This window comes from Acipenser ruthenus, unplaced genomic scaffold, assembly GCF_902713425.1.
Source record: "Acipenser ruthenus unplaced genomic scaffold, fAciRut3.2 maternal haplotype, whole genome shotgun sequence".
Taxonomy (NCBI): Eukaryota; Metazoa; Chordata; class Actinopteri; order Acipenseriformes; family Acipenseridae; genus Acipenser; species Acipenser ruthenus.
The window spans coordinates 1-21,551 of NW_026707728.1; the positions used below are offsets into that span (position 1 = coordinate 1).

The following is a 21,551-nucleotide window of genomic DNA, read 5'->3' on the forward strand; positions in this document are numbered from 1 at the left end:
GTAGGTGAGAGGCAAAAGAGAAAATGGCTTCCGTGGGTTGACTGTTTAATGCCTCAGGAGGCGGGACTGAGCACGTCACCCCAGGAAGGGGCCTATCGGAAGCTCTGACATAAAATGCTCAGTGAATACCTACCTAAGGCAGGATTATCCCATAAGTATGGGTGGTCGTCTTGAATTGAAAGGGAACCACCACACAGGACAACATCTATGGCAGCAAGCAGAACAGACAGACAAAGTGTAGGAGAGCAGGTGGAAGGTCTATGACACCAACACCCAGTAAGTCCAATAAGGATGCGTTTACTGTATATGATTTATGTCTTCAGAAAACCAAGATGGAGTCTCATTCCACAAAATCAACCTTCACAGGAATGCAAAAAAAGAGAATTCTAACAGCACTTCAAATACTGTGTAAAATAGGGATGTGTCCAATATTGAGAGGAACGGTAGTTAATCGCGCCAAGTTATCAGCGAGAACTGCCAGAGACTCTCTATACAGCAAGGATAGTTTACATGTTTTTAGGGTATTGGTGCAGCAAAAGTAAATCAGCCAAAAGCACCATTTCACTTTTAATTTGTAGTTCCCAACACTCTTAGGTGAAATGTAGAAAAAAGGTCAATACCTCTCATACAGTAAGAGAACGAAGTCGCCAAAGTAAGGTAAAAATGTCCTTCTTTATTTTGTTTTATTTGCAGATTTTTGCAGACCCCAGGCACTTTTATCCATGCATATGTATATTACAGGACACTGGGCCAGACCAAATCAAAGTTAGCACTTAGCGAACTAGGATGCAAAAGCATTTGTGGTAATAAAACACAAGAACAATTCCAAGCAAAATCTTGCGGAACCAAAACAAGTCCTTTTCACCCTTCAAAAAGCAGCTATTACTTGTTGACTACTAGTGGGTTGAGAAAGGTGAGTGGTTTGCTATTGTCTGACCAAATCTAAAATAATAAAATAAAATACAAATACCCGAATCTGTCCATTTAAAAAAATTTAAAAATCCGCAATCATCTATTTCTTTTTCATGGCACTGGACAGCATTTCATTCAACGTCTTATTGTATAATATGTACAGTGCCTATAGAAAGTCTACACCCCTTTCAAAATGTTCACCTTTTGTTGCCTTATAGCCTGGAATTAAAATGCATTAAAATGTTTGTTTTTTTTCATTGATCTACACATCCTACCCCACAACTTCCAAGTGAAAAAAATATTCTAGAAATTTGTAGAATATTAATTAAAAATAAAAACTGAAATAGCTTGGTTGGATAAGTGTCCACCCCCCTTGTAATGGCAATCCTAAATTAGCTCAGGTGTAACCAATCGCCTTCAAAATCACACACCAAGTTAAGTGGCCTCCACCTGTGTTAAATTGTAGTGATTCACATGATTTCAGGATAAATTCAGCAGTTCCTGAAGGTTCCCTGTGCTGGGTAGTGCATTTCAAAGCAAAGACTCAACCATAAGCACCAAGGAGCTTTCAAAAGAACTCCGGGGACAAAGTTGTTGAAAGGCACAGATCAGGGGATGGGTATAAAAAAATATCAAAGGCCATGAATATCCCTTGGAGCACGGTAAAAATTTTTAAAAATATAATCTTTCTCAATACAACCTTTTTTCCCCTTAACAGTGTGGAGTATGGTGTGTAGATAAGTGGAAAACATCCTCATTTAAATGCATGAAACTCTGAGGCACTGACACAACAAAATGTGAAAAAAGTTCAAGGGGGTGTAGACTTTCTATAGGCACTGTACCGGTACTGATCCTGGCGACAGTGTTACGTTGGTTTTTGGATGTTCTATTCACCTCAAGTTTTTATACTCTCACACTTTCTTTGTTATCCGCCATTTTCTTTTGACATTTAATCTTCGTTCTTGTGCAGTTATAGCCTACTATACAGCCTTGTGCACAACAGGGCTGTACCATGCCAGTCAGGTATGAGGATGCTGGCATTGCATGGTGCTGACACAAGCCAGGGCATGGTACAGATTTTTACCAAAATCATGAAAACAACGTGGCTCACTTTTATAACAGTGACAGAACAATGCAACGTGAAGCTGCAGACATCGTGGAAACAAGGTAATTGCCAAGTGTGTGTGTGTGTGTTACTATTATTATTAAACATATTTTTATTAATATTACAAATAGTAGTAGTTGTTGTATGTAATAGCATTCACTGATATTCAAAAGAAACAGTAGTACAACACAGATTTTTATTTAATTTTTTTCCTGCCCTTTCGCTTGTTACCACCCTTCAAAAGGTCACAAATACCGTCTGGGGATTGGTCAACAGCTATTTTCATGTTGCTTTCGGCGGTCCTTCCTACTCCTGCGAAACTTCTCTCCGCCCCTTTCGTGGATTGGAAATGGCTAGTTTTGGTTTCGGGATAAAGAAAATGTAATATGGAAACTAGTGATATTATCGCATGAACACTCTTTCGCAAGAGTGATTGGGGTTTGATTTGATCCGGTCCATTGTCATATATGTGTAGACAAAAGTGCCTGGGTTTACCTTACTTTGGGTTTACCTTACTTACTTTTTATTTCTCTTACTGTATGACAGGTATTGACTTTTTTTCTACATTTCACCTAAGAGTGTTGGGAACTACAAATTAAAAGTGAAATGGTGCTTTTGGCTGATTTACTTTTGCTGCGCCAATACCCTGAAAACACGTAAACTATCCTTGCTGTATAGAGTGTCTCTAGCAGTTCTCGCTGATAACTTGTTTTGTCAACATGGAAATATACTAGGGAATGCATTTATTTTGATGTCTGTATCATTTATATTAAATGATTTATTTATATTTTAAAATGGACTAATAGCACACATCACACAGAAAATTAATTAAAAAGAACTTTTTTGAAGACCCCATGGAATTCTATCCATGCATATGTATATTACAGGACATCCGAGTTTAATGACAATTAACTTGTTTTGTCAACATGTAAATATATTTCATTTATATTAAATGATGTATTTCTGTTTTAAAATATAAATATTAAAAAGTGTCTTGCATGTGTGGGATTTGAAACTATAACCTTCTGTTTGCAAACGTGTTGTGTTACTGTCAGTGTTACACTATTAGTTGAGAAAATAAGCAGTATTTTGAAAGATGAAGTCAGCCAGCTGAGAATTACTTGACACTTATTTTTTACATTTTGGAGATTTTTGGGGGATTTTTTTTCTTTTCTTTTCGAGTCATCTCATCATTCTGAGATTCTGATCTTAATCTCTGAAAAATGTTGGTTTCTTGTCAGTGTAACGCACATTGTGGTCCCTGTTGGCACAAGGAAGTACGGTTTCCTCTCGATACTGGTTGATGAGAGTAACACTATTTGTGGTCCCCACTGGACAAAAAGGAATGTTAATTTCTGAGAATTAGCTATGCTGACGTCAGAGCCTATATTTTTGGTAAAAGTGAAACATAAATACATTAGTAAATATTGAAATAAATCAATACATAGACATGTATTTCTTTCTTTATCTACCTTGATATTTATGTATTTCTTTTTCACTATCAGATCTAAAGACTGCCATTTAATACTGTATGAAACAAAAATAAATACTCAACAGTTCTTGTTCAATTGTAAATTAGTGAAGATTTTTTTACATAAAGGTTGTCATGCTTTTGTATATTTTTGCTTTGTTGCAGGACTTGTCTGTTCAGTTTGTCTTGTCTGTCGGGTCACATCGTTACTTAGCACGGGAAGGGGGAGTGAGTGAATGAGTGGGGATACAATACAATACAATCATATCAGGCAAGTTAGAATGCAATTAAAAACATCTAACTGGTCTGAAGTACCAGCCTGGTAAACAAGAAAAAAAAAACTTCAACTGTAGAGGTCGGAATTAATAGGTTGCTGACTGGAGGCCATCATTTGAGCTGACATACGTATCTGGAATTTGACTACTCAACTCAGCTATCAGAGAGTCCATTACAAGAGTGAATAAACAAAGATAAATAAATAAATAAATACATACATACATCATTATCATGTTTCATGATGTTTTATAGTATTGAATAAATTATACAAATCTTCAGCATTCCCCATAACTCGTTTTAAAATCATTACATTTCTTTCTTTGTGGGTGTAACTAAAACAGGTTTCTTTCATTTTTTATACTTACTTTTTTTGCCAAAGATATTATATCTATCACTCGAAATACCACCAGTTGTACTCTGTAACAGGAAAATAAAACACAGTAAGTGTATGTTCTTCTACATCATGAAAGTACTGGACAGTTATCTACTGTATAGCTTTGTGTACTGTAGGTGCTGATAACAATGCCTGCAAAAATATGTGCTTGTAGATTTGCCTTCTAGATTTGTATGTATATTGAACTGGTGAGTTATGTATTACTAGCAACATATATTTTGATGTATAATCTCTATTTATTTATGTTCCAGATGAAATCCCTGTTTTAAATTGTTTTAAACTCATTAATAAAGTTTTATTCTGAAAAAAATAAATTGCAAGTTATTTCAATTTGATTTACAAGATGTCATTTATAACAGGGGTAGACAACTCTGGTCTTAGTCCATTGCAGGTTTAGTAAATATAATTGACTATTAAGCGCATTATGAGAGGTCAGGTTTAAAAGATTAAATTGACATGTTTGGAACAAAGGCCTGGACTAGAAGTGTCTATATTGTCTACCGTTGATTTATATCTGTAGCGACATGGAAAGCCTGTTTTTCACACATCTCTCTGGTTGTCAGACTGCTCTAAGTGATTTGCACAGTATATGCTCCATGGCTTATTGTTCTTGAAGTAGCTTTTGAGAAAGTGCTTGTTTTGATCTTGCATTAAAAACACAAAATTGCACTCACTGTTTGTTGAGAGCTGTATTTTGATATCGAAAATTTCTTCAGCAGTGCATCTCGTATCTGTAGTTAAAGTACATAAATATTGGACATTAGACATGTATCATGATTTGAATTACAGGGCATGTACTATATACTATAATAAGTATTTCATTTTATTGTAACCATTAGGTTCCTATGGTAAAATGACTTGGTAAGAACTTAGTAATTACAGTCATGAATATAGGTGCAATTGTGTAAGGACTACTGAGTACAGACTAATAACCCTCTTTTGATTATAATTAAACAATTTAGTGTACTGTAGTAATAACATATGCATGATAATGCATGCTGGGATGTTCCCGGTAAACTTTACCACTTACCTCAATTGTAATGCAAACAGTTAGCAAGTAAAGCTTAAAAAAATGACCCAATAGACACACTAGTTTTCAAATAATGTATTTTAATAAATAATGATGTATTATGTGGCCAATTGAAATTGTTACTGAGCATTACATATCACCAATCCTAATTTCTCAACACTCGTTTAATAATATTAAAAAAGATTATGAAACCTACCTTACTGTCCAATAGGGTTCCAAAGACTAGAACAAAGAATCCCTAATAAAGAGAAAAAACATTAGCACACATTATTGATTCACTTGTTAATGCACTTGTTTTAGCCAGTTTATTTGAGGTCCTAAGGTATAGGTCCTGGTCTTTTTCCCTTTAATGTTCTTAATTAACTGTATGAACACAAAATAAAATAAATAAATTATTTTCAACAGTTAGTATATTAAATGTATATTTGTCTACTGTGTTTCCTGGATCCCTCTTGAAAAACAAGCTGGAGGTGCCAAATTAATGAGGTTTCCCTGATGTGAGTGTGTAAAATTTTAAATAAATACATAGATTAGTAATAGCATACCCCAATGCATATTTGTCCCTAAAATGCATTTAATAAAAAGTGGCCCTGATTTTTGTATGTATTTTACACTTTTGTTTGCCATCTGGTGGCAGGAAGAATGAAGTACAGCTGAAATGAAGGCTGACAGAAAACAAACAAACAAAAAAAAAACTGCAGCCTTGCGTTTTGTTGCACATTATTTCCGTAACCATGCAGCTCAGGGGCAGCTGAATCTGGCTGTGATTGTACTCTCCATTTAAGTCAGTGACTACAGAAATACATTCATCTCTATCTCATGCTAGAATTATTGGGATAAATAAGCATAAACTTTGTCTAAAATATTCAATTACTGATCAACCTAGTTATAGAAATATATACAATTGAGTTAATATTTCGCTATGCTGCAGTGTATTATATCTAAGAACTTCATCTCTGCACTCTACCATTCATTATGGATATAGTGTTTCATACAAATACCTGAAATGCATTGAGCACTGTGAACACAACATGGATTCCCTCGTTGTCAGGTGCAAGCAATGTTCCAATTCCAAATCCCCAGGTAAGACCAAGAAATGGTGTTAAGATGGCGATGCATCTAGCAACTACTTTTAAGGTGCTTGTTTCTTCAGCCCTAGACATGTCTCCAATAGTTCTTCTTAGCATCTTGACAATTACCACAATCAGTATGATCAAATTGATGGTAATTATGACCAGGGCAGGTATAACAAAAGCAAGAAGGACCATGGTGTTATCCCAGTTGAGCCAACATGCATCTGTTCTTGTGTAATTACTCTTAGGGGCAGTAACAGCTACCGAGATAACAGCAATAATAAGTGGGCAGCCATAGCCAAGGCAGAATGCAATTGCCAGCATTTGTGACTTGCCTAGGTCTTTGAAGACCAGGATTACTCGGAAGAAAAGCAGAATAGCTAAAGTTAACATCCAGAAGAATAAGGCCAGGTAGAAAAAGTGAGTAAAAAAAGTGGCTGCACTGCAGGCTGCTGTGTTTGCATTAATCGCAGCCCCTATGATGAACCATATATCAGCGATCAACAAAGATAAAGCGAGGTTCACAATTGAAACGTGTCGAATGTAAGAGGTTTTATTTTTGTTCACACTGTGCCATACAATTGCTTCAATAAGGAGGCACAAGACTAAGCTTCCTATGGAGATGCCCAATCCGATATAAGTAATGTAAGTACATATTTTACACGGGTCTTTGGGTGACATTAAGATTGAGAAGGAAGTCAAGTGTTCACATTGACAGCGAACGTTGTTTCCCAATATCACTGATGTACAGCCAGACGTATCCCATGATCCTGTGTTGTTGAAGAGAGTGAAGTTCCAAAAGACACACTCAGGTTTATCCAAAAAAGTGTTTTTCATTTCAAAGTCCAAGGAAACCTTTTTAATTACGCTATTCACTACTGTCGTCAACACAATGCCATTTACTTTTCCTTTTGTTGTGTTGTTTCTGAGTGGGAGGATGTCTGAAATGTTTAAGTAAGCAATGCTAACGATAACAGGAAGAGTGCTTAGTTCTGATGAAGGAATAGATACACTACCATGGACTGTATTATTAAATTTAAAGCTCTCATTGTATGCAATGTCATTGTTAGTTATTTTAATCGCATTCAATTTAATGTTGTTTGTTTCTAGTTTGAAAAAAGAATTTGTAGAGAATGACGTAGCGAAAAGTTCCACTGACTGCAATAAACGAGAGCTGGTACTATCAGCATTTTGATTATTTAAGGCATCCCAGGATTTTATTGATTCCGATCCTATTATATTGTTCACTGTTCCAATAAATCCCTACAACAAAGAAGAAAAGGTAAACAATATTAAATAGCACTCCAAATATCAACATTACTCTCATCTGATTGCAACAGCAACAAGTCTATTTATATATAGCAACAACTGAGAAGTAAATGGGTCATGATGGTAAAAGGCACTTATACCAGGCCAAAACAGTGCCTGATTATGGGAAGCAAAGTAGAGGCAAAAAAAGTAATGTAATGCATCAACAAGCATGAAATTGAATCAATTGAATCGCTATAATAATTACTATTTGTTGAAAATAAAGAAGCTACAGCAATGCGTACATTGTAGGAAATAACTAGGCTAATTGTAATTGAAAACAACACACTTTCTAATTGTGTATTAGGAGAATATATATATATATATATATATATATATATATATATATATATATATATATATATATATATATAGAGATATATATATATAGAGATATATATATATATATATATATATATATATATATATATATATATATATATATATATATAGAGATATATATATATATATATATATATATATATATATATATATATATATATATAATTTCTATTTTAGTCTGTACAGCACACAATCACATAAGCAAAAAATATTTAATCAATGTAATGTAAATATTTCAAAATAGAGTTAGCACATTATCACATTTCCTCAAGATGAGGTCCTATAGTACTGTACTGTGTCAGAACTGCCTGGTACAGTAAGTGCAAATTAATGTGACATCTGATAACCTGCTAACTATTTTTTTTCTCAGTTAGTGAATGGAAACTTACCCCCAATTCAGCCTCAGTAATGGTGACATTTTTAGCAGTGTTTGAAAAGATTGTCAATATATCAACCACTGAGGAAATGGTTGCAGCTGATGAAGTTATATTGTTTTTAAACACTGTTGAAGTATTATTTAGCTGTTCAATTAAGATGGGTAGCTCAGTTACTGGTTCTGGGCTGTTTGTCAGATTCTGTTGTAAAGGGAAAATAAACAATAGTAGTAAACAATAATAATAAATAACTAAACAATAATAAAATAACTAAGTGGTAAACATTCTGAACCTGTGATAAAATATATTATAACATGATTGAGAAATTCCACCAAAGAACTTTGAACACGTTCCTCAGAATGTAAGACATTACAATACTGTTTTAGTTTAGGCGTTTTGCCTGGACCCTAACATTACAACACACTGATTGATTCCTGTGTGTTATTATGGTTCTGAAATAAGTGTCATAGATTTATTTCAGAAATAATAGAAATACAACCCTATTTTACTTGTATTTTTCATTGTAAACATAGCCAGAGAGAGAGAGAGAGAGAGAGAGAGAGAGAGAGAGAGAGAGAGTTTTCATAACTATTAAACAGCACTACTGCTTGCCCAAAGAAAACCTGGGCCCAACACAATACTCAGCTGTAGCTCACTATTTGAATTAGCAACTTCAAATTGAATAGAGCTTATTATATAAGTGTGTTTATATGTTTTGAAAAAAGGGACATTACCTGAGCGTTAGACAGAATGTTATTGATTTCTTTTAATACACATGTGTTCTCTATGATACACCATTCCCCATTTTTGCATTGTACATTGATATTTCCAATCTGTTGTGCTGGGCATGCTGTTTTAATTATGTCAAGGTCCTGTCCAACACCGTAGTCCGAGTTATTACATAACCCTTGAAATCCTGGTTTAAACAAAGAAGAACAGGGTCAAACATTTCCTCACAGTAGGGTTTTTTTTTTTTTTTTTTTTTTTTGGACAACAGTAAAATATTGTAAATATTAAAACAGTTCTGCTTTGTTCCTAGTTAACCAACCATGCTCAAGAAAATGTCAATCAACATAAAAGGACCCCCTTGTAAACAAGGCCTTGGTCTGAATGGATAACTCTCCTGGTTAAATAAATTAAATACAAAAAATGTTCCATTTGAACTTGTTAGTTGGGCTTGCGAAGCAAGAGTCCCCACTTTAAATCTTCGACATACTTCTTCTTCTTCTTCTTCTTCTTCGGCACGCTACTCCTCTTACACCGTTTAAGCTAGAAATGCCGTTCAAACTTTAAAACGGGTAGACCAGTCTGGAATAGTGTGCTTGTATACAACTTTTAAGAAAAAACTATTAAGATTTTTGTCCTTTTTTGTCCATCTTCATTCACTTTAATGGGACTTTTTTCAACATTCTAAAGCTCCCCATTGTTTAAAAACTCCCAGACTTCCAACATTCTATTTACTGTAAACGATGTAACTTTCGACACAAATCAGCTACTTTGACCACTTTCCCAACAAGTAAGACAAAAAGTTAGAGGGTATGACATGTTCCTCTACTCTGCTATTCAAATATGAAATCAAAACAGAAATAACTTTTACCAATCAAGAGGTACACCTGTTTTAGTAACCGTACCAACTACGTTTCCTGTGAACATTTAGAAATAACTGCCGTTTTGACCACTTTCCCAACAAGCTAGACAAATACTTAGAGCAAATGAAATCTTCATCTACTTCTCAGCTATTCAATTATTCAAATCAAAACAGGAATGGCGTCTACGAATCAAGAGGTACAGCTGTTTTAGTAACCGCATCAATTTCAAATTATAGCACATTCTAAGCATGAGGCAATTAGTAAACAATGTGACTTTTGACACAAATCAGCTACTTTGACCACTTTCCCAACAAGTTAGACAAAAAGGTAGACAAATCTGAAATCAGTTCAAATATCTTCTACCAATCAAACGGTACATGTCTGATGAAATGTGTGATCTAACTGCCCCACAGTCCAAAGTAATAAGGTTGATATAGTAGTCTATCAAAGTAATCAGACCAATTTTACTAAATTTAACTTTGACTGTATGTAACTGCTTTGCTTTAAAAAGTAAAACTTTTTAAACTTCTTCCACTACCACAAAAATGCTTTTAAAGAGCTAAAGCAAGCCCCACAACTTTACTTGTAAAGTTACCATCGAGTTGAACTTGTTGTCCAAAGGGCATGGCCGTAAATTGAAATATTCCGCGAGATGTCCTGAAAGCAGTGTACTCTCGAGACTTGGCAGCTAAGGGAATCTGCCAATATCACTTGCTGAGATCCAAGGTGGTGATGTATCGGGCCTTCCCCAGTCGCTCAATCAAGTCTTCTATGTAAGGCATTGGGTACGGATCAAAGTCAAGATTGAGACAGACCACAAACCGTTATTAGCCTTACTAGGATCGAAAGCTTTGGACAAGCTTCCACTGAGAATCCAACGGTTTCGCCTCAAGTTAATTAGGTTTTCGTTCCACATTGTGCATGTCCCAGGAAAAGTGTCACAGGGTGACTACAGTCCGCACTCACATATCTGACCCTTGATTTTGTTGGTACTACATTTTGAACAGAAGACGTATTTTAATTCAGAACGATATGATTCTCAAAATATCACTTGCCAAAATAGACAACTGTGGACATGTGGACTGTAATACAGTAGAAACTGTTAAATCTGATATGTATTGTAGCAGTATGTCAAATTCCCCATTAACGACCCAACAGCAAAATTAAATTAAAATGTTATCCATACACAGAACTCGGTAAAACATAAAAGGCAATGCAATTTAGCAAAAAAAAAACCAAAAAAAAACACAACAGTTTCCAGAATTAAAACAGTATCCAAAGTCAGTCTTCAAAATGGCAGAATATAGTGCTCGATAAGGCCCTAATGTCACAGTTCACTTGCAAATGAAAATGCACAATAAAGACAAACTGATAATCAAATCAATTGTAACATTGAAGAGAAGGGCTATGTATATAAAAAAAAAAAAACTGGTGACAGAGTCAGAAATCGCGTGTGACGGTTAAGTGCATTAGATTGTTCAAATATATATAATGGAAATTGATTTGTTTAAAACGCGACTGACGTGTATCCGAGTGTCGTATATTCCAGTGCCGACTGTATTTAATTCACAAGCCCAGTTTCTGACCGTAATTTATTTATGTATGTTTAAAGCACGATTTACTTTATTTTTATAAACTGTGTGGAAAGCACATCTCACTTTTGTTTTATTTGAGGTAAGAGATAGTGCCACAGGCACACAAGAGTTAATGGCAGAAGCATACGTCACTAGGATGGATGTGCAGGGGTAAGAGACTAGAGACCAGTGAGACGAGAGTGTCAGGTGCTGGAGCAGAGTATTAGGAGGTACAGGTAATGAAGTGCATGTTTATTCACACCCCTGTGTCGACCTCCTTTTACACACACACACACACACACACACACACACACACACACACACACACACACACACACACACACACACACACACACACACACACACACACACACACACACACACACACACACACACACACACACACACACACACACACACACACACACACACACACACCGAGGAGGCTGTGTGGTCCAGTGGTTAAAGAAAAGGGCTTGTAACCAGGAGGTCCCCGGTTCAAATCCCACCTCAGCCACTGACTCATTGTGTGACCCTGAGCAAGTCACTTCACCTCCTTGTGCTCCGTCTTTCGGGTGAGACGTAGTTGTAAGTGACTCTGCAGCTGATGCATAGTTCACACACACCCTAGTCTCTGTAAGTCGCCTTGGATAAAGGCATCTGCTAAATAAACTCATTATTAATAAATACAGTGCTTAGATTACAGCAATGGAATATTAGCCTACATGCAAATGTGCTGTTGGGTTCAGTTCTCATCTATGCTCGTTGCACATGTTACATTTACAGATGTCTGACATTAGCCAGGTGGGTGGTTCCAGGTACTGTTGTGAGTCCTATCTCCTCTATTTCATTAAACACATTCTGATTTGCTTTGAACACATTTTGAACATCTGGAAAAGGTAAATACACACTGCATGATTTGCTGTATAAGTAGCACTTAGTCAGTGTTCACCGATACTAATAATTATGTTCTTACCGGTAAAAGATGCTGCGTTAACGTTATAGCCTTTCTCAAGAAGAGATGATGTTATTTTGTTGTTTCCTGCCTGCAAGATGGAGGATGATAATGTCCCAGTTGTTGCTATCTCATAGTCTACAATAACACTGCCGCTTCTGCATCAATGAAAACAGACATTTCTAAAGAAAGGAACTGATGGCAATGGGAAGTACCAACGGTTGTTAAAAGTACATTAATCATATGCAATTTAATTATTATAATTATATTATTCCTGTGGATGAGAGAATAAAGTGGAAACTCCAAAAGATGGAGTCCTTCATGCTGTTAATTAATGTAGAATAAGTTACAGGAAACATAATTGTTTGGGAGTGGTGATACATTTTCTTTGGAAATAAAACAACAAGAAAAAAAGATGTTTAAACTGCACATTTTTATACTGAAGAGTGTCATTAAAGTTTGGCAGTGTCTGAGTCACTGTTCAGGTAAGCAAGGTATTCTACATCGTCTGCTGTGGCACTAAAAGTAGTCAGTAGTTGTGCTATTTAAAATAACATAGGAGAAAACCGAAGTTGAAATAATAGATATGCACACAAAATATGCATAGGTCTAGAATTACCATTTTGTTTATGTAACTGCTTCAGTATAAGTGGTGATGCCCCAACTCCTCAGCTAAACAGAAGATATATTTAGGTTACTACAACTACAACTACTAATAATAAACAACTTACCTGAAACCTGTGACTGCTACTGTCTGAATACCCATTACAGTTCCAGAATAACTCTGAATTATCTGAAAAGAGGAATTCCATTGGAAATAAAGCATGTGTATAGAACTAGTAGTCATTATATAAAGTAATTGAGATTCATTGAACAAAATTATTATCTTGATATTTTACCTCAGATATAGGGCCATATTCGCACAGCATTTATCACAGTGCAAAGTTAATGAAAAATAAACTTCTAATTACAGAACTAGCAAGATCCAACTATGTATATACAGGAGTGTTATTGTTTCCTTCCCATTTTTGTTATGTTCGTGTTGTTATTCAGAAGTTATAATTAGGTTTGCTAATATTCGACTTTTTTTTGACAACTCGACGATTAATATCAATGTTTATTTTAGTTTTTGTTTGATTTTTATTTTTCATTTCATCAGAGAATGGGTGAAATCGACCTTTATGCTTATAAAAAAAATGTATGCCATTGAAAAACGTCTCATTTAACTAAACCACTGTATCATATTCAAGATGCAACAAAACCATGGCTACCAACATTCTAATTAAAATAACGTTTGGTCACGGCGGATCCTACACAAATTTAAAAATTGTCTCCAATAAACCGTAGAAAATGCAACATATAAAAGTGTATTACACAGACTTTTATAGCATTTATTTACGAGTAAAAATAATATGCACAGAACAAAACATTAGGTAGCTGAATAGAACTAACTTGCACTTATTATTCGGAGTCTGAGCTGCACCCCTCTCCTTCAGCACAGCCGGACTCTGAGTCACTGGAAGGCAAGGCAGACGGGCCCGCTTCATCCTGCCGCAGACTTCAGCTGTTGGCCAGGGTATTGTGCATAATATTCATTAAGTGTTTTCCTCTTGCACCCCATTTTCAAATCAAACTGGTAACTGTCACCGTATACCTAAAGCAAAAGCTCACCTACACCTTAACCAGATAATTTCAAAGTAGGCGCTGTGAATGACATAAGCGCTGTAGCTAGCAAATGGAAGTGCATAGTCGGTGCAGGTCTTGATGATTCACAATCACTTTAACGAATGAGAGCATTCTAGCGCTGCTTCAGTCGACAAGATCTGCCAGAACACAGTGAAACTACACGACTAACGGACCACTGAGATGACTGAGAGACAGCGACCCCCAGCCATTCAGAGCGGAACGGAGACAGGACAGACAGCAAGTATAAAAAAACTATACAAACCAGAGATGATTTCAAAATGATTATTTTTGGTAAGAAAATAATAAAAAAAAAAGAGTGAGTGATTTTACCGACATTTATCCTATATAAATGTATTTCAGTCTAACTGTTTTTTGGGGGGGGGAATTCGATGTTTAACGTTTTACCGATTAATATCTTAAAGTAGCACGCCCAGTTATAATCAAATCAGTCAATCCACAGTTTATGTTTTTTTTTTTTTTCCGTCTTTGAGTTAGCAAACACCTACTCTGTCTTACCAGCAAAGCAAATGAAATTCGATTCACAGTTGCTTTTCACTAGATCTGGCGTAATAATGTACAGCCACTCTGGCTGATCTAACTTATCTTTTATTCATCCTTGGGCTGGCAACTAGAATTGAACAGCATATTTTTTTTAGTACCTTTGTGACGGAAATATAATGAGTTCTGGTTGTAAATCTCCCTCTCGACCTGTGAGGATACAAAGTAGCGAAAGGGAAAGGCTTTGGACAGGTTGTCCTGACAGTTCATTCCCTGGGTCGGGAAGTCAATCAGCCTGGAAAAAGACGAGACTCCAGTGCGAGAATGCATTGACCTGGAGAGGTATGACACAGGCCCGTTTTTTGGGATGGAACCGCATAACAGTCCCGCGTTTTGATTGGTTGATGTCTGTCACATGAATATGTCGTCACACGAGTGCTTGCAGGAATTTTTAACATTATGATCAGTGAGAGAGATCTGCTTTCCACAACCTTTCCTAATGTGGTATTACGCTGTACTGATATAACAAACTATGGGTGATTACTTTAAAAGTCGAAACATCTGGGTTCAGATAGGCAGAAGCAGGGAAAAAAAGAAACTTCGTCAAACACAACCACCAGAAATCCAGACAGCCAACACATTTGAGCCACTTCAACATTTAGATGACCAAAACCAACATCAAGAGAATGAAAGAAACAACACCCAGGACCCTATAAACAGTGCTGACCAGGCAGCAAAAAGAAGGGAGGTCATGATTGTTGGGGACTCCATACTGAGAAACACAGCAAGTTCAGTTCGCAGTTTGGACCCCCTTACTACAACAGTGTACTGCCTTCCAGGAGCCTCAGTCAAGCACATCACTGAGAATGTGGACAGGCTCCTAGAACGAACAGGAGATGACCCGGTAGTAGTCATCCACATTGGTACAAACAACATTGGAAGAGACAGGCCAAGATCCCTGCAAAACAAATTCAGAGAGCTAGGAAGGAAATTAAAAGACAAGACCAAAACTGTGGTATTTTCTGGGATACTGCCGGCGCCTTGCAAAGGACCATATGGACAGCTGGAAATACAAAATCAAAATGCATGGCTGAAATCGTGGTGCACACAGGAAGGCTTCACCTTTCTTGAACATTGGAGCACTTTCTACAACAAGGACTATCTATACAGGTGGGACGGACTGCACTTAAACAGAAAGGGACCCAATCTACTCGGAGAAAGGATCCTTCAGGATGTCCAGAAGCATTTAAACTAGAAAGGCAGGGGGGAGAAAACAAAAAAACAGAAGGGAGACTACATCAAAACAAGGGCAACAACTCAGGTAAGACCACTATTAAATGTATTTATCTTAATGCTAGAAGTCTCAGAAACAAAATGTTAGAACTTGAAGCTACTGCACTAACAAGTAACTACGATGTGATAGGTGTTACAGAAACTTGGTTGTCTGAGAGTGATGGAGACGAATATAATATTAGTGGGTACACACTGTATAGGAAAGACAGGCAGGACAGAAGAGGCAGAGGGGTAACGCTATACATAAGAAATAGCCTTGAAGCCCAGGTGTTAAATCAGGACAAAGAAAACAATTGCTATGAAAGAATTGCTACGAAACTGGGCATATTACATTCAGGCTGGTCTAGCACCCTTCGAACGGTGGTTGTAGGTGCTCTGGTTCGAGAGATATGACTGAAAATGTGTTTTTTAACACTGCCATAGACATGAATGGGGCTGAATACCCGAAAATATATTTTGCAAAGAATTGCTACAGTGGGTGTATGCGTGCAGGGGTTGCATGGTGGTGAGTGCATGTAGGGGTTGCATGGTAGTGTGTGCATGTAGGGGTTGCATATTGGTGTGTGCATGTAGGGGTTGCATGGTGGTGTGTGCATGTAGGGGTTGCATGGTGGTGTGTGCGTGCAGGGGTCACATGGTGGGTGTATACATGTAGGGGTTGCATGGTGGTGTGTGCGTGCAGGGGTCACATGGTGGGTGTATACATGTAGGGGTTCCATGGTGGTGTATGCGTACAGGGGTTCCATGGTGGTGTGTGTGTGCAGGGGTTGCATGGTGGTACACATGTGTGGAGGGGAATTGGAGTTCAGGTTTTGCACAAAAGAGGGGCGGGGAAAAGACTGGGAAGGGTAGGGTAAAAGAAAAATTACTACAATCATTTATTTTCACTTTCGACTTCCAGTCTCCTTACCTTCACTTTATGATTTTATTTTGTGATTATTTAATTATTGTCAAAATAAACGGCCTTCTTCTACTCACAGTTGCAGTCTCATTTCTGTCCAAAAAGAACCTGAAACACTACAATATATTGATGGACGTTACATAAGAAAATGAGATGTCCTTTTTTCGGAATACCATGTTCCTTCCCAAAATGTGTTTTAATATTAGTCTTTAATAAAGGAAAATGACTGCTTTAATTAATTTTAATGTATCTATTTCAGTGCAATGTAGTTTCTTCATGTAATAAGAAATACGTTTTTTTAACATTTACATTTTATTTGTTTTTTCATAAAAAAAAAAAAAAAGATTTCTGGGGAGAGTAAAAATACATTAACTTTGATTCATGTACTAAGGGTTACTCTCAAATGAATTCACGATCCAGTTTATGGTAAACTGCATGGATGACTTAGAAACTCGGCTGTCAGCTGAGTCCCCAAAACTGGGCAGAATTCGAAAATGCAAAGCGGCCCAGAATTTGGGACGTTATCTAAAAACCAAGGTGGCCCAGAATTTGGGACGTTATCTAAAAACCAAAGCAGCCCAGAATTTGGGACGTTATCTAAAAACCAAAGCGGACCAGAATTTGGGACGTTATCTAAAAACCAAAGCAGCCCAGAATTTGGGACGTTATCTAAAAACCAAAGCGGCCCAGAATTTGGGACATTATCTGCAAACCAAGTCGGCCCAGAATTTGGGACATTATCTGAAAAGCAAAGTGGCCCAGAATTTGCGACGTAAATGAAAACAGGGGCAGTCTATATGTAAAACTGTGATTACATTAGAGATAAACTAATGTATCCTCTAACAAAACTGCAATAGTGTATACATTTTATATTAAAATATATCGCAAAACCGATTATAGATATATGCTACTTGAAAGAAAAAAGTACACCACCACAGAAAGCCAATTCTTACATTCGTGCATAACATGATAATTTATATAAAGTAATCACCCAGAGTTTGTTATATCAATACAGTGTAATACCACGTTATATTTTAATGGAAAGGTTGTGGAAAGCAGATCACGCGCTCTCTCTGATCACAATGTTTAAAATGCCTGCAAGCTTTTCCACTCGTCTGACGACATATTCATGTGACAGACATGGACCAATCAAAACGCGAGACTGTTATGCGGTTCCATCCCAAAAACCGGGCCTGTGTCATATCTCAACCTGGAAGGTAAACGAGGTAGCAGCTGTAGGCAATAGAATCAGGTGCAATCTTTTACCAAGGGGTCATGCATAATCGCATAAAAGGGGCTGGAGTATTGTAACTCTTTTCCTTCGCTTGGGATTTGACGTGGAAACTGGAAGGACCAGGAGATTGCCCAAAATAATTAAAAGAAAAGAGTTTGTGAGTGTTTTGTTTGTTTGTCTGTTTAGTAATTGTCTGTGTTCGTTATCACTAGACGGCTAAACACAAATCCGGAGCTGTCACCGAGGGCCAGCACGAAACCGGATCACCACTGCACTACCGTCACGAATAAACATTGTTATCAGCACCTGTTTCACTAAAAGCACGTATTATATAGTACTTCACCACAAGCACTGAGAGCACTCACTTTGGAACAGCGATCATGTGTGTCTAATTGTGTGTGTTTGTACCGTGTCTATTATTTGCAGGACTGCAACCCTTCGTTTCATTACTGTGCAATACACATTGTTGTGTATTGCCAGCTCTTTATTATTTACCAGTGGGTCATCAGACCATTGGATTATACACCATTAAATCAATCATTCTCACTAGTACTTTGTTGTCTGTGTGTTCTTGGGATTACTGTATCCGCACTGCATCTGCTATACACCTGCTACCACTTACCACTTTGCCACAACCTTAAACACACATATCAAGATAAAGAAAATAAAACACAATGTGAGTCTTTACAATAAATCCATGTGCTGTACTTATGAACTTTTAATGCTTGAAGCTTCTTTCATTTTTCTAGTATGTGATGAATACTTTGTGATATGGTTTCTTAGAGATCTGCCCTTGGAGATCAATCCAACAGATGCTTTGAGCCTCACAAGCTTTCATAGACATAAACATCCAAAGAAAGCGAGTAATGTGTGCTGCGTATGCAGCTCAAGCACATAACAAAACACACACAAAAAAAAAAAAAAACCACTCACTGCCTCTTCAATGTCACTTTTGTACTGGTTATATTCCGGGGATGATATATTATTTAGAGCAGGTACAAATTCTTTATCCATCGAAAAACTCATTTTTAGAACAAAAACTGTAAAACAAGAACATTTTCAGTAAAATTTCTAAAATTAAGATTACCAATCTATAATCTGAACCATGTGTTGTAAGGACCCCATCTGTAACATTAACATTCTGTTCAACATTAAGAGGATATGGTATTTTCTTAAACAGTCATACTTTTCTCTTTCCAGTTTGACACAAGTCTAAAATCCTCATGAAAAAAACTTTTTTGTTTTTGATTGTGTTTTATTTTGGAAGTGTGAATAAAGTATAAATTACCTAGATTACTTTTGTTTTAATTGCAAAGTAGCACTATATATTTAAAACTCAGTATAAAACCTTTGCCAATGTAGGTTAAGAGAACCTGAAGTGTAGCGCAAAACAATAAGATTAAAAGCTTTGTAGCATATATTTCTTACAAGATTTTGCCAGGCAATAGAGTCCATCTGGTGAAGCCACTTGGATGCAATCACAGGTGATAGCATATTCTCCTGAGCAAGATCTGTATTTGTTGCAGATTGTAGAAGACCAGGCATAATCTTTTTCACACTCGCACTGTGTGTATTCACCATTTTGAGTGCAAGCTAAAATTTTTTTTAAAAAAACCAGTTACACACATTCCAACTTCATTTTAAGAATTAAAAAAAGAATAATAATATAAAAACATGTAATGACAGGCTTTTTTTTACAAAGTAATTTTAATCTAAAGAAAACTGGTTGGATCGTTTCATGATCTCTTTTGTTCCACCACAATGGAAGCATTTTCACTTGTCAGGCAAATTCTTACCAGCAGCCACAGTAACCCCGTATATTGAGGACCTTTAATAAAATTAAACAAGTTGTGTGGCTAGAGTACCTGTAGCTAGCAAAATACTTGAAAATAAATGTCTATGGCAAAAAAGTTCTTGACATATAGAAAATCCACTTGTATAATGACTCTGCCAGCGTACTTACTTGTTGTAAGGACCCCATCTGTAACATTAACATTTTGTTCAACATTAAGAGGATATGGTATTTTCTTCAAGAATTGTTTCAGTCCATCTAGATAGGATTCATCAGGAATAGTGACAAACACCTCAATATCGATAACATATTCCTGAAGAGAAGTTGCTGTAAAGAGGAACAATCGAATTAATACAAAATAACAGGTGTTTGTAACATTTAAATAGTTGTTAGCAAGGATCATTATTTTCAACAATGAGTCAATGGCCGGGTTTCCAGGCAGTTTAGAAAGCTGATACTCTCTCTGATTTATGTGACATACCCGGGCTGCCAGATGTTTCTTTGCCAAATTTTGGAAGTGACCAGCAAAAAGAGTAGTCTCTGTATTACATATCAACAGTGGCGCCATGTCAAATTGGTACTCGGACAAAAACATTTAAATACACCCTCCTGTATTTTAATATTAATTAGGTTATTTGCATGTGGAAGATTTCTCTGGCTAAAACAAAGATAACTACGCGGAAACACACGCAACCCGAAAGTACTACCGAAACAGAGTGAGAAAAAGGTGAGACTAATTTGTCTTTTTCCATGGAAGCTGCCCCAATGTTATGGACTCTGTTATTTAATGTCAGATCCTTGCGGTGAATGGCGATGGAGTCACAGCCTCACTTGAATTCTTCTTCTTATTTATTTCTTAGCAGATGCCCTTATCCAGGGCGACTTACAAGATATCAGATTATTTTTACATACAATTACCCATTTATACAGTTGGGATTTTACTGGAGCAATGTAGGTAAAGTACCTTGCTCAAGGGTACAGCAGCAGTGTCCTCCACTGGGGATTGAACCCATAACCCTTCGGTCAAGAGTCCAGAGCCCTAACCACTACTCCACACTGCTGCCTTACAAATAAATCCCACTATTTTGCAACCACTCTCAGCTACTTACACAATGGAATTTAAATACAGCATTAGAGGTAACTAGACCTCACTTTTTTTTCTTCTTCTCAAAGCCTGCTGTATACAGGATACATCCAGAAGCTTAACCTAATGCGTTACCAGACTGGCAGGCCATTAAAAATTATCTAGTGGCAGAAAACAAGTTAAATGAAGTAAAACTTAAAACGAATGCTGAATTTAGTAGGTTTACAGAACAAAGTAATGTACTTAAACAATATTAATGTTGTACTTAAGAGTTTGTTTGTGTAAGTTAGGCAGACCAAAAGACAGCATTTTGTGAGTTTTCGGTAAGAAAATATGAAATGTTATGGTTCCATATTAAACGTGCTTAAGGACTAGAATAAATTGCTTACCTTCGCGTTTTTGCCTCAAAGGGGCATGGATTTGATATTCATGATTTACAGAGGTACTTCCTACCTAAGATTTAAAACATAAACATGCATGTATTTAGGAATAATCTAATTCAGGGTCTCTGAAACACAGTAGTTCTCAAACTTTTATTTTGTTTGGGAATCATTTATAATGGCTTTGGACTGGCACAACCCCCCTTATAGAAAAAAAAGCCATTTACAAATACATTTTAGACACATCAACATTGAGTTGTATAAACAGCACATGCAAAGC

General features: G+C 36.5%; 1 protein-coding gene across 1 annotated transcript; it reads right to left on the reverse strand.

Moving 5' to 3' along the window:
- Nucleotides 1-101: 101 nt before the first annotated feature.
- On the reverse strand, nt 102-21,344 carry LOC131728111 (adhesion G-protein coupled receptor F1-like; the record flags this gene model as incomplete). Its single annotated transcript, XM_059019308.1, has 12 exons — nt 102-4,181; nt 4,833-4,889; nt 5,385-5,426; nt 6,190-7,524; nt 8,301-8,486; nt 9,020-9,201; nt 12,425-12,561; nt 13,135-13,196; nt 18,949-19,055; nt 19,444-19,608; nt 19,979-20,134; nt 21,281-21,344. Coding segments are annotated over 12 exons (2,562 nt in total), but the record flags the coding sequence as incomplete, so codon positions are not given.
- Between the last annotated feature and the right edge of the window lie 207 nt (nt 21,345-21,551).